The sequence below is a fragment of the Aythya marila genome (assembly GCF_965140915.1).
Source record: "Aythya marila genome assembly, chromosome: 2".
NCBI lineage: Eukaryota > Metazoa > Chordata > Aves > Anseriformes > Anatidae > Aythya > Aythya marila.
Genome location: NC_139043.1, coordinates 133,285,865 through 133,300,329, shown reverse-complemented (window position 1 = coordinate 133,300,329; position 14,465 = coordinate 133,285,865). Strand labels below are relative to the sequence as shown.

At 41.6% G+C, this 14,465-nt stretch overlaps 1 protein-coding gene across 1 annotated transcript; it reads left to right on the top strand.

Moving 5' to 3' along the window:
* Nucleotides 1-332: 332 nt before the first annotated feature.
* CFAP418 (cilia and flagella associated protein 418) lies at nucleotides 333-12,059 on the top strand (the record flags this gene model as incomplete). The annotated part of the gene is made up of 6 exons (XM_082753023.1): nucleotides 333-481; nucleotides 3,456-3,552; nucleotides 5,044-5,114; nucleotides 5,642-5,707; nucleotides 6,544-6,639; nucleotides 8,231-12,059. The coding sequence occupies 6 exons, from the start codon at nucleotides 333-335 to the stop codon at nucleotides 8,388-8,390; spliced, it is 639 nt and encodes a 212-aa protein (XP_082609149.1). The 3' UTR covers nucleotides 8,391-12,059.
* Between the last annotated feature and the right edge of the window lie 2,406 nt (nucleotides 12,060-14,465).

Sequence of the window (14,465 nt, the reverse complement as noted above, 5' to 3'; positions counted from 1 at the left end):
CCCGTCCCGGGAGGCGACAGACATAGTGCGCCGGGAGGGGAATTGTCAGCACGCGTAGTCGTGGCCGAGTGGTTAAGGCGATGGACTAGAAATCCATTGGGGTCTCCCCGCGCAGGTTCGAATCCTGCCGACTACGGCCGGAGCTCCCCGAGCTCCGTGCACCTTTTATATCCCTATTTATTTCTTTTTTATAATTCCCGCACGCCCTACAGGCGGCACGGCAGCCGAATTGGGGACGCCTCCCGGTCCCTCCCCGTGCTCCCGGTACCGCGGCGGGCTCGGGGGCTCCTCCCCTGCCGGCGGGGCTGGCAGCGGGTGGCGCTGGCGGCAAGATGGCGGACGAGCTGGAGCTGCTGCTGGACGAGGTGGAGGCGCGGCTCTGCCGCCTGTCGGCGCCGGGGGCGGCCCGCGGCCCGCTGCGAGGCGGCCGGGAGGATGAGGAGGGCGAAAAGGAGGAGGAAGGGGCGGCGGCGAAGGGCAGGTTAGCGTCCTGAGTGGGTATTTCCCCTTCACGCATCTCCCGGTGGCGCAGTGTTGCCCAGCGGGAAGGGGTCGGGGCTGTGCCGGGGCTCAGATCCACCGCGATGAAGGACCCGGAGCGCCGGTCGGACTCTGCGGGGATCTGTTTATGAACACCCGAGTGGTGTGCTTGCAAGCCCTGTTGCTTCTGCTCATCCTTGTCCCTCAGGAGAATCGGAGTAAAAGTGGCGTTAAACCCACATCAGCTTGCTTGCGAGTTGCAAAGGGGCGGTGGTTGGCTCTGTAGCCGACCCTATGACAAGTAAAATAAGTGCAAGACCCGCAGTTTGTAACAGGAGGATCTGTATCAGTAGATAAAACATTCTCAAATGTGTCCTTCCGTTGATTATGTGATTGCTTACGTGCTCTCTTAACACTTTTTCTACTAATCCTCTAGAGTAAGCCCCCCTACCTTGCATTGTACGCCTTTACCTCAAACTCAGTGATGCTCAACACGACGGCTCCTGTGCCAACACCTTCGGGCACTGCCACCACCGCCTGCCCTCAGGCTTCCCTGCCACCTGTGGGGTTGTCACCTGTCCCCCTCCAGAGGTCAGCAGCAGATGCAGGTGACCCAGGCCGGAACATCTTGGAGGTGTTCCCATCTTGAACATCTTCCCAGTCCTGAAGAGCCGAAGGACTGGCTCAGGACTAACAAGCCCACTACGTCTGGCCGCAGGGCTGGACTTCCTCCTTGTTTGCTTAATGAACATCTGAATTAAGTCAATCTTATTAGAACTTTTCAAAAATGACAGTTTTCTTTCTCAAGATTGGCTTTGCTGATGCAGAGGTGTATCAGGCCTCTCTTTCTTTGACAAAGAACTCGCCAACAGCAGGCTCAGGTGACATGACTTCACAATTGAGTGAAAACAACACGCCAGTGATCTCTCTAAATGCATACAGGTTGGCAGGAATTCCTTCAGAACCCCTTTTCAGTGTTAAAGCACTGCTGCTTCACCACCAGCACACTTTCTGTGACCTTAAACTTTATAAAATTACTGCCTGTTGCAGTATTTTGGCCACGGAGTCCTTTTCCATGGGTCTGCCAGTTGCTTTACGAAATTGAAGGTGATGCCTCCTTTCAGTACCCAAGCAGTTGTCAAAATACTCCTCTTTTTTTCTGGGATTGCAGTGTTGTAGAATTACTGTATACAAGTATTTTCGTATTGAATTTCCTAGTTTTGTTTGAGAGAGACTGTTACTCACCCGTGTTGCAGCTAAACAGTTGTCAGCACTCAATTGACTGGATTATGCCAAGTATTCAAATTCAAAACATCTCTGCTGTAGCTATATCTTTTTTTTTTAACATTTTTTCACTTTTATCACATCTTTTACAGTCATAATGTATTACAGTCAAAATGGCAATGTGTCCTTCACTAATTCAGTCACAACTCTTATGAGTTGTGTATTGTGCTGACGAGGAAATCAGTAAGTGCAAACATGTTTCAAACCCATTTTTCCAACAGATGCTGTTTGTAAGAGTGGCACGGATTCTACTAAAGTATGAATTCTGGTTGTGCGTTTATTCATTGCATAGAACATACATATATACACTGTCTGATTTCATAAATGTAAAGAAAGCTAGCATTGCCTGTGAAGCAGCTTTCTGCCAGAACATTAGCAGCCTGGCATTGACTTCGCTGGATTCTTTCACTGACTGTAGGTCCACAGTGGAATATGTTTCTTATTATCCTTTGAGGCTTTTAAGAAGGAGATTGACCCTCACTGCTTCCTCAGTTAAGTCTACTCTTACTGAAGTATTGAAACCGTGATCTATGCAGTCCTCACTGTCACTTCAGATTCTTCAGATCCATCACAATATGCACTGCATCATCTTTTTTGAAACAGCAGAGAGAGCACAACTTCTTGTGGACAGCTGTGTGAAATAGCCCATTTTTTTATATGATTACAATCATATTGAATGACAGTACAGTTGCACAGAACATGAGTACCCCCTTTCAAACAGGCAAACTTGCCAAATGTGTCCAGCCTCACGAATCTAGCTTGTAAGGATTAATGTGCAATTAATCCAATAATAGTAGGTGTGAGTAGACTTGCTCTATATTCTAATATCAGCTGAGCTTGTCATTCTGAATTGCTAACAAGAGCTCTGAGGTTTATAAATTATAAATTATGGATTATAAAAGAAGTTCAAACTGCTGCTGCACTTGAATAGAGTAAATAAAAAGTTTTTGTTCTTTTTTATGGGAAGGTCTGTGCATTGCCAGGTTGAAGGCACAGGCTTTAGTAAGCAGATTTACTGTTTCAAAAACAAGTTGCCCTGCTTCCAAACACAATACTGAGGAACGAGTTCAAATTTGCATACAGCAAAAACATACATCCCTCCAAACACAGCTGCCACTTTTGCTGTGTATTACTGCTGTATTTTAGCACCATCAGCTTTTAAGATTGATTTATGTTACGCAGCCTTGTCGACCCTTCCATAGGGACAGTAATAATACCATTTTCAGTGCTGACTCGTGAAAGTCTGCTACATTTCCATCAGGGGCTTCTGGACACCTGGAACAATGTCCATTACCTGAGCCCATTAGAAGGGATGAGTGAGGCATAAAGCCTGCCAATTTCAGAGCGTTATTTCCATGTTTTAGAGATTTCTGTGAAAATTAGGGCTGTACAAATAACCCAATAACCCTCAGTATGTGCAGCATGGGGTATATTATCAGTGTTTTATTCAAGCTTGCTTTATTTTGCTTGTTTCTTTATTTCCAAATAAAAGAAAATAAACAAGCAAAAAGAAGGCTTATGATGGGATAGGACAGTTCAACAAGGACTGAAAGTCAAGATCTGGATGGCCTATCTTGGATTGTGCAGTAATTTTAGAGGAAAAATTGAACTAATTTATGTTTTTAACTGTCAGTTCTTTATAACGGCTCTGATCATGTTACAAAATGGAGGTTAATGTGTTTGTTTTTCAGATCAGCTAAAATGTTAGTGAGTCCTGGCAGCAGTGATGAAGATATAGATGACGTTATTGATGAAATCTGCAACGACAGCTTTGCCAAAATGCCTCCAGTGAGTATGAGTCTGGAGAAGTGCAGAAGTTCAGCGATGGAAAGAAAAGCACCACTAGCTAAAACTGGTTTAAACCAAAATTGAATTAAAATAAGCTGTAGGATAAACTTGGAGAATAAAACAGGAAGGAAAGCACAACAGTTCTACAGTGAAGAACAGGAGAGATATAAGAGATGTTCTTATGCAGGCAGTAACTGGCAATTAAAGGAAATGCTGAGTCAGGATAGAGCATAATGGCAATGGCAATGTCAGAGCCAAATGCCAGCTCTCTTGGCCTCTACCTGTATGTCAAGTGGTCTAAAGATCTTAATCACCTTCATGGTCCTTTGCTGGACCCATTCCATTATGTCCACATCTCTTTTGTGTTGAGCACAGCACTCCAGACATGTCCAGGAGGCCAGACCTGGAGTACTGTGTCTGGTTCTGGGCTCCCCAGTGCAAGAGAGAGATGGAGCAACTGGAGACACCAGCAGAGGGCCATGGAGATGATTAAGAGACTGGAGCTCTTTTGGAGAGGCCGAGAGAGCTGGGTGTGTTCAGCCCAGGGAAGAGAGGGCTTGAGGCGGTCTTACCAGTATGTAAATACTTGATGGGGTAGCAAACAAGGAGCCAGGCTCTCCGCTGTAGTGACCACTGACAGGAAAAGTGTTGAGGTCCCTGTGAATGGCAGGCAATCACCAGCCATGCCAACCACTCTGTGCCACCTGCAAATGACTTCTGGTGTTTGGCAGCAGGAGGTGGAGATGAAGCTGCCAATTTACAGTCAAGACAGTCTGAAAAAGAGAGTGATAGAAGGCGTTGAAAATGGTTTTCTTTTAGATATCATCAGTAGAAAGTTGTCTGATTTATACTTCCTATATATACAACTCTGTGTGCAGATTCTCTTTAATTTTGTAACATGTTTGTTTTCATTTTATTTGGCCTTGCTCCTTACAGGATGATTTAATGTAAGCCAACAAAAAATGCTCGTATACCACAATAAGTTTTATCTTAGTGAGAGCAAATTACACCTGTCAGTAAATACGTATAATTTTATCATTTTATATCCCTTTGATTTCCCATTTAGGATCTATAATTCCAGTATTTTATAATTCTGATAACCTGTTTTATGTGCAGCAAATAAGCTTTCCAAAGACACTGTCCTTCTGATAATATAAGACCTTGGTGTGTTTTCAATAAAACCTCAAAAACACTGAGGGAGATGATTCCTAAATTAAATCTGTTTTTAAAGGCAAAATTACTAGAAAGAGGGTGTGAAGTCAAAGTGATCGCATAGTGTTCCTTCAAGCAGAGATGGGAATTATTAGATTAAGAGAAGCCTTGTTACCTATCCATCTGTAACTTCAGCAGGTTTTGTCTAAAAGAGCCTTACAAACTCTTAGTCCCCAGCTTCTGTTACAGAGATTTTCTGGCTCTTGCTTTTTAAGTAAAACAGAGTTTTGTTTTAATGCTGAAATGCTGCCTTTTATTCTTTGATTGCTTTTTAAACAGAAATTTAAATCTAATTCTGCAAGACTCACACCTGAGAACAATAGTGCTGCTGTACAGATTCATAGGAGAAGGTAAGTGATAAATGTTTGGCTAGTTGAACGCAGCTTGATTATAGCTTGTTTGCAGCCAGGTAGTATTACTAATGTTTAATTTGTACTGACATTAACTAAGAAAAAAACTGAGTACTTAGAGAAGCTTTCTGTAAAAATAAAGATAAATAGAAAGTTAAATTTGAAGAATTACTAATGTGTTTTCATGTAGTCAAAATTATTTACAATTCAGGTAATTATTGAACGACAGCATCCTGTCAAAACCTGCAATATGTAATCACATGTATTAGGCATAGAGTGGTTATCATCAAGTTTTTCTTTGAACATCTTACCAATGGAATTTTTAAAATTCAGTAGTTTGTAAGCATTTGGATGTTTTGCTTGTATTCAGTAGATACTATCTTAGAAACACTATGTCTTTAAAAAACTAGATGAAATCTTGCTGAAAAGGCAATGCTGTGTAACACATAACTGTTCAGGAAGCTATATTACTTTTTCCAACATGTTTTGCTATAATGTGATTTTTTTTTTTTCTGAAATCCATATAGGTGCTGTCCAGTGTACTTGGGTGGAAGCTCTTCACCGAATGGCATAGGAACAAATATTTCAAAAAGGTAAAAAAAAAATTCTACTTGCTTTATCATTATTTTTAATCACAGCTGTGTTTCTGTGGTGGTACAGAGTTCTGAGTTTGAACTGTACAGGACAGCCCTGTATTCATTTGAATGACTGCCTGTAACTGCAGTCTGTGTCAGTTCATCCCTTCCAGTCCTCTGCTCTTGATCACGAAATCTTTAGCTTATCTGAGGAGTTGAAAAATGTGTGCATATGAGACAAGAGACTCCAATAAATCAAATCATGTAGTTAAGGAAATTTCTGTTGTAGAGTATTGTATTTTTGTGCTTGTCATCAGCTTTCTGTGTGATGCTGAGTATGACACTTAAACATTAGGCTGGTTTAAGTCATCCCAGAGCGTGAACTGAAGATAGGCAGCCCAGAGCCTCAACCGAAGACAGGCAGAGTGTTTTGTAACTGCAGGAAAGGTACTTTAACCATAGGGAAGGTGCTTTAAATACGTGTGTCCAGTATCCAGTAGAACATCATTGCATTTATATCAAGGATTTTTTGTAGTAGGTAATTATGCACTTGATGCGTATGTGGATGGTGGTCAGGTACAATACCAGTGAGGAGGATCAAAAAGAATATATCTGGAGAACATCAGTTTATTTGATATATTCCGTGGGGTTAGGAACCTGTAAAAATGATTACATGATCATATAGTTTGAACGTGTACATAATGAATGTGCCAGATATATGAAAAATTAAGATTACAGGTTAACCTTGCTTCTAGTATTTCCAAGTGTGTCTGGTTTTAAAACAGCCATGATCTGTGTATCTTCTCTGATTATAATAAGCTCTTGGAGATTCCTGGTTTTTTGTCTTTGACCAGAACGTGTGATCAGCTACGTTGTACTGCTTGCGACTTCCGCGTGTCACTTTTCAATGACTACATCTGGGATCAGTCCTGTGATTATCTTTTTTTCAGGTACGTCTCAGGTGGGTTTGGTATTAGTATGATGTTACTGTGCTTCAGGGCTAGATGGGAACAAGAAATGTGAAAACTCCGTAGCAGCCCTATGTTAACTAATAAGGAACTGTTTGGTAATCAGTTGGGAAAGTCTGCAGGGAGAGGGGTGTAACAATCTGTTCCACAATCTTCCACAATCTGTTTTTGTGCCTTTCCATTTCTTCCTCATCACTGTCCCTCTCAGTTTTTAAAAATAATTCAGGTTTGATAGATCAAGAGGCAACTTTACTGCTGAAATAAGAAAATAGTCTGTGTGATGTGTTGGCCTTGATGTCCCATTGCAGGATGCCAAAAAATAAATGAAATACCAGCATGTACTTCTCACCATATTCTTATTCATACACAAACTACAATTAAGTCAGCTTTTTTTTTTTTCCATTATCAAGCATTATGCTGTCATGTTTAGTAAAAAAGATAGTTTGGTTTCTTAACAGGCTGCTTTTTGAAACAACTGGAGAGGTGGGATTTTAGTTTTCTTGTTATATAGTGAAGTCTTTAATCATTTTGATTTTTTGGGAAGACTTATAATTAAGGGGTTCTTCTGTCCAGTTTCTCTAAAACTATCTGATGCCAAGGCTTAGTGACAAGTAGTGTACCAGGCATGCTCCAAATACAGACATCAAGTTTAATTTCCCCTTATTTTGGTGAATTCTCTTTATGTGCCTGTTCATACAGGGAGGTAGTGGATGTGTTCAAGGTATGTTCTTGGCCACCAGGGGGTGTAACGTCTGAAACAGAATAGTAGTGGATAAATATCTCCTTTTCCATTATTTTTCTTATGCTACATTTTAGGTTTTTCCTGTATTTTCCCTCCAGTTTCAAAAACCTGTGTTTCTCAATGAATTAAAATCTTTTTTTCTCAGTATTTAAAAAAAAAATATGTAAAACAAATGTAAAAATGCATAGTAGTCTCCTGAGATGAGTTTGGTCGCTAGAAAGCTTAAATGAAAATATAATTCTTTTGTTTACTTAAAGGCTAAATATCCTTGGTTCTGAGATCTTGAATTAATAAACAACATAATGACACAATGCGAGTGGTGGATGCTTGCACAGGAATAATTGTTGGTTTGATGTACATTCTTCTCTCTTGTGGCCATTTCAGTCACTTTGATGACCAACTTGAGAAACAGCTACTAATAACATTTTTATCCCTGTAGTTATACCCGTTCTGCATAGGGAGTTTTACAGTAAGCTTGATAAGACTAATACATTTTTGGATAATTTCTCGGTAAGACAATTGACTCTACCTGGTTTTCTTCCAAACTCTTTCTTTGGAGGCTGAAGGAGCATCTCTGAACCAAACTGAGGACATTGCTTACAAAAAGATTACACTTCAGCTGATCTGAGAATACAGAAACTACACACTGAGTTCTGCTCTCAAGAAAGGATGGTGTTCAAAACAGAACTTAAGCCTATCTCTAAATTTGTTCATGACAGTGGTACTAAGAAATGTTCTTAAGAGCTTTTCTGAATTCAAATGGCCTTGTGTGTCTTTTTCTTTAAAAAAAAAAAAAAGCATGATACTAAACTGAACTCATTTGATTGACAGGAATAACATGCCTGAGCTCAGTAAACTAAGAGCGAAGATGATAAAGAAGAAAGGATCGCGAGCATACGCTTGTCAGTGCAGCTGGAGATCCATTGATGAATTAACTGACCTCCAAACAGACCAGCAGCTTCGGTGGGTTTGTGGTAAACATGCAGAATGAAGTCTTCTTGTGTGTGGCACCTGATTCTGTATGGAAACAGGTCACAGGCTTTGTTTCCTACACAGTCTTCAGACAACAGATGGAAACCTGAATATTTGTATCTAGAAATAGATGGCAACACCCAGAGTTCAATCCAAAAGCATCTTTTCACTTTGTCTTTCAAGCAATATGAGGAGTTAAATTAATGGAAGAAGCAACCAATTTGGAGGCTTTCTGGAGACTAAATGAGGTTAAAGCTCACATTCAACAGTGTTAAAGGAAGGAAGGAAATCAACAGATTAAGGCACAGGGCAAAGAGCGTGTTCCTCTTATCTGGAAGAGAGCCTTATTTCTCCTGTCTGCAAAATGTTGGACTCAAAGAAAACAGCGGGCCAAGATACAGCCATTTCACACAAGCATATGAGTTTCTACACAGAAATTAATACTGTTCTGCTTTTCTCGTAGCTGTTAATGAACAAATGGTTGTAGATATCTTTAAAAGTATGCTGCAAGATCAGCCCTCATCTCAGAGGTTTCAGCAAACCCCAAAACTTTATTTTAGTCAACACCAGCCAAAAACTGCAGGTGTTGGAAATTTCCTTCCAGTTTGTACTGCTTTCTTCAAAGCGCTTTCTGCTGACGCAGGACTTTTACTACAGTGAATTTCTTGGACTTCCCTTCAGTCTTCACTGCAAGAGATGAACAGATTATTGTGCAATTATTAAATATTTTATAATTTTAAAGTTACTCTGAAGAGTATATGACACCTATCAATATTTTCAAGGGAAAAAAGGTACAGGCTTTGAAGAGTGAGAAAAAATATATATCCCCACTGAATTTCAAATTTATCATTTTAAGTTTCACTTAGTTTTCACTTCAGCTTCACTTCAAAATAGTACATATTCAGAAAGTGTAACTGTCCTGTTGCGACACACTCCCTTCCCCCAATAACTTCATAAAACTACTTCCAGTATCTTGTTACTTGGTGAATTGTCTTGATTACAATTAATACTGTGTAGCTTATGAGCTTGTTCTTTTCATTATGTGTAAATAACACAGGAAATGGATTTGGATTTGGGGAGAGGAGAAAGAAGGTAAGGATTACCGGTGCTGGTAATCATTACATTGAAAAGTGTCCCAAAATGGGAAGTCTGCTTGTGTTTTTGGTATGTGAAACTGTACCAGTAAATTCAAAATTACTTGCTTTGTACAAATTGTAGGGATACAGATCATTCCAGTTTTTGTGAAGTTTTGTTCATGGCCCTAATCCATTCATGATCGATCTGTTCTTTTTCTGAGCTTTTTCAAAACAATTGCATGGTCTTTCTTACAGAAGTCATCTCTTGAATCTGTAGCCTTGTCTGTACCCCTCGGAAAGAGCAGATCCTGGTAGTGACCAGAGGCATAATGTACTCTGTGTCTTGCACTTTCATGAGTGTTTTTTTAGAGCCTGTGGAGGACCTGCAGTCCAATATTGGAAGTAAGTGTTCCTAAGATTTCTCAGGTGTGTCTGAGGGATTTCCATTACTGGAGAACACCAGTGTGTTCATGGTAAGAGAAGAACACAGCAGTAGTACTTAATTTACTAGCAAGCTCTGGAAAAGAAGAAAATCCATTCTTCTTCCTGAAGAAGAATGAATTTCAAAAAGTGCAAAGTTTCTGTGGCTCACCTGTCCTGAGGCCATTTGAGGCTGATGACCAAGTAGCCCCATGGGATGTTTTGGCCTGGATTTCCACTGAAAGTTGTGCCATAATGTGGGGAACAAGTTAGGCTTGCAACTTGTGAGCAGCAATCAGGGGAAGTCCTAATAGACATCTCAGTTCATGAGACCCAGTCTCATGTGACTTGGAACAGAAGCATTTCTCCTCTAGCCTGTTTTAAACAAACACACAGAAATAGTCACCCCCCTCTGGAACAGTTTGCACGACCAAGCGTGTGGAGCAACCCAGGCAGAAACAAAGTTCAAGGCATCCTTCTTAGTGATTTTAATGACAAGAAGATGGCCTGAAGTGCTTGAAAAAGGGAGGCTAGGAAGGAATTGAGACAAAAGGACTAAGAGTGTAAGAGAAGTGAACACAACTGGCACAAGTATCAATTGACACCAGTAGTCAGTAATACTCCTGGGTCATCTCATCCCCATTCTTCTGTTAACCTAGAGATTTGCAGAAACACGGTGCTCTCTTGAGAGATTGTTATCAAGCAATCATATCACTAACACCATTAAGACCACTCTGAGCCCTGAAAATGTTAGAAGATAGTCTTTACTGGCAAATGTATATGGGAACCTGAGCATTCCCTGAACTCATCATGTTTATGCAAGTGTACTTGGTTCTGGCCTTGATTAGAGTGGTGGGATATGACAACAGTTTGTCCAGGTGAAGTTTTAAATGTGCAGAAATGTGCTTATTGTATGGCTTTCCATTACAGACTTCAGCACATTCCAAGATCTGAGAATAGTTAGTGTGTCATTAAATATAATTATTTTGTTGGAAAGAAGAGTGGCTTTCAGTATTTGATTCCCCTGCTTTTGCTTTCTTCAGTGGTAGATGTTACAAACCACTCCAAAGCCTTCAAATGAAAAGAATGTAAAGAAATGTAAAATCGGAGCTTGCATGTCAATTTGATGGTATTATAAGATTGCAGAAAGGTTCTCAAGATGTAGCCCAGACCTTATATGATACTTCCGTGTCAGTTATCTGAGATAGCAGGGATTATATAAAGAATTTTGTTGAAGAATGCCATTCAGCTGTTGTCAAATGGAAGTACTGGGGAACAGTTTTACAAGTATAAATGTGACCATTGTTTTCCTCCAGTTTTTGCTTCAGAAGAAATAATACCATTTCTGTTTGTGAAGCGGGCAAGGTGAAAACTTGAGACTTTCTTTGGGCTTGGGTGGTATGCTTGGAAATTTTCTAGCCTGCAGCTTTAGTCTGTAGCAGATCCCTCAACAAAACAGAAGCAATGAAGTATGACAAAAGAAGAATCCACTTAGAAATGTAGCCAGTGGTTTAATGTCATACCAACTTCTCCAAATCAGTGTTCCTGCACTACTGCTGAATAAAAATCAAATTCTGATGTACCTAATACATTTTTATAGCTTTCCTTTATGAGATTTTAACGTGCTGTTCTATCTCACTTGTTCTATGTGCAAACATAGATGCATGTTTTGTAGGATGTCCAACCCAGACTCTGAATATAGCCCCAAAGAGTAGTTATTAAGGATATTAGCCTGCCATAAAATTTGACTTCCAGAAGTGTAATAGCATTACGTATGGCAAGCTCTGCATTGTAGAAAATTGAATAGTTTTGTTTTTATTAGCCATTTCAATTTTGTACTGAAGGTTTTCTGTAAATGCCAGGCACTGGATGCTTCCACGTGTTAGAGGACTGCTCACTTCTCTTGTTTCCTGACATGTGAGTCTTTGGGTCAGGTCATGTAACCAGCACATGTGGGAGTCACACAGTAGGCTACGTTGGGAGCTGCCTAGGCAAATTCTTCTTCCAGACAGGCTTTTTTTGCATGGGGCCCGACCATTTTGCCTGTGGTTTGACACCCGATAACCACAGACAGGCCAACCTGTGTGGGATGTATATAAAGGAGTGTCAGGTGCTGCTCAGTTGTGAGAGCCACATATGATGCCTGGGACTGGTCATGTGTACATTAAGTATTTTTTGAATGTAGACACATCAATAAAATGCAAAGTTGGAACAAATCTGAGTTGTGTTTCTTGTAAACTGTGACTCTAATGTGTTCTTCTTAGCCAAGAGAAGACTTGTGAAGATGCTGCAGGACCCTGTTTTCTCTGTTGGAAGGGTTATGAAATCCCCCTGCGGAAAAAAACATTGTCCAAATCATAAGAAACAAGTAGGTACGTGGTTGTTTTCCTCACATCAGTGGGGATGTAGCAAATACCTAAGAAGTGAGCGAGCTAAAGCTTTACCAGATAACTCATTCTTTACCAGATAACATGTGGACAGCACATTAAATTACAGCAAGTTCATAAAAGTGCACTCACCACCTTTCTTGGACATTTATCTAGGATAAAAGGTGGAGCCAATTGCTGTGGGAGGTGGCACACAGCTAAAGCTGTGGACTGGGATGCTGGTACCTTGGGGTATCAGTCAGGGCAGGTTACCACTAGTTTCATGCTGGTCCCTTAAAATTGCAGTGTCAGTCCAGGAATCACAGCATTTGCTGTCCCCTGGCTCTTGCTGTAGAAAACTTTTCTTAGTACCAGCAAGAATTTGCTCTACATTACAGTAGTTAGAATAAATCTTCTTTCTCCAGCACGAAGAAATGCTGAATAGCACACAATAGAGTAATAGACATAAATATCTCCTATAAGCCACTTTGAGTTTGGACTCTAGGTGTTGGTGCTATTCAGGCCATAATTACTTCACAGACCAAGTGTGCAACGTGGACGTGGTAAGAACATAGAAAACACTGGCTCATGAGTACTCCTGACTTATCTTACGACTTGTAGTGTTACAGTGTGTGTTTAGAAGGTAGCTCCTATGCATGTTGAATTCACATTAATTCACTTTAATTCTGCTATGTTAGATGTGCTTTTAAAAGATGTCATTGGGGGTAAAATGTGATTATGCAATCTAGTCTGTAGAGGGCAGAGCAACACCGCTGAGCATTACAGGTCAGGCTTCTGCTTCGTTAATACAACCTTATACTTTTTCTTTTCCTTAGAATAATGAAGGTTTACATTCAACCGATTTAGGCTTTTTTTACTTGTCTCAAATTGGTGTAATTATAAATGGGACAGCTAGATCTGTGGTAACTTCACTTGATTTTTGTGTGATTTCATCCAAATTACTCAAGTGGTCCTTAACTAATAAGGAAGCAGTTAATTTTTTAGCCCTTAGCTAAGGAAGCGTATTAAAGAATATGTGTGTGCGTGTGTGTATCTATACACATATGTATGTTTGGTTATCTTCTAGCAACCACAGTGGAAGAACTAAATCATAGAACCACAGACCCACAGAATGGTTTGGGTTGGAAGGGACCTTAAAGCCCACCCAGTCCCACCCCCTGCCATGGGCAGGGACACCTCCCACCAGCCCAGGTTGCCCAAAGCCCCATCCAGCCTGGCCTTGAGCACCTCCAGGGATGGGGCAGCCACAGCTTCTCTGGGCAGCCTGTGCCAGGGCCTCACCACCCTCTGAGTGAAGAATTTCCTCCTAACATCTAATCTAAACCTCCTGTTAGTTTAATCCATTCCTCCTTGTCCTATCACTCCACTCCTGACAGTACCTCCCCAGCTCCTCAGCACTCCAGGTGAGGTCTCATGAGAGCAGAGCAGAGGGGGACAATCACCTCCCTCGCCCTGCTGGCCACTCTGCTTTTTTTTGAGATTACTCAGCCGTATCTGCAGGATACGGCTGGCCTTCTGGGCTGCAAGTGCACGTTCCCAGCTCATGTTGAGCTTCTTATCCACCACCGCCCCCACATCCTTCTCCTCAGGGCTGCTCTCGGTCCATTCTCCTCCCAGCCTGTATTTGTGCTTGGGATTGCCCTGGCCCAGACACAGGACCTCACACTCGGCCTTGTTGAACCTCACGAGGCTCACACAGGCCCACCTCTCAGGCCTGCCCAGGTCCCTCTGGATGGCAGCCCTTCCCTCCAGTGTGTCACGGATGCACCACACAGCTTGGTGTCATCAGCAATCTTGCTGAGGGTGCACTCCATCCCACTGTCCATGTCACTGACAAAGATGTTAGATCGTTCTGGTCCCTGTAGTGATCCCTGAGGAACACCACTCATTACTGATCTCCACCTGGACACTGAGCCATTGACCACAGCTCTGAGTGCGACCATCCAGCCGGTTCCTTACCCACCGAGTGGTCTGTCCATCACATGTCTCTCCAATTTAGAGACAAGGATATCATGGGGGACAGTGTCAAGTGCTTTGCACAAGTCCAGGTAGATGATGTCAGTTGCTCTTCCCCTGCCCACCAATGCTGTAACCCTGTTGCAGACGGCCACCACATTTGTGAGGCACAACCTGCCCTTAGTGAAGCCATGCTGTCTGTCACCAACCACCTCCTTATTTTCCATGTGCCTTCACATAGTTTCCAGAAGGATC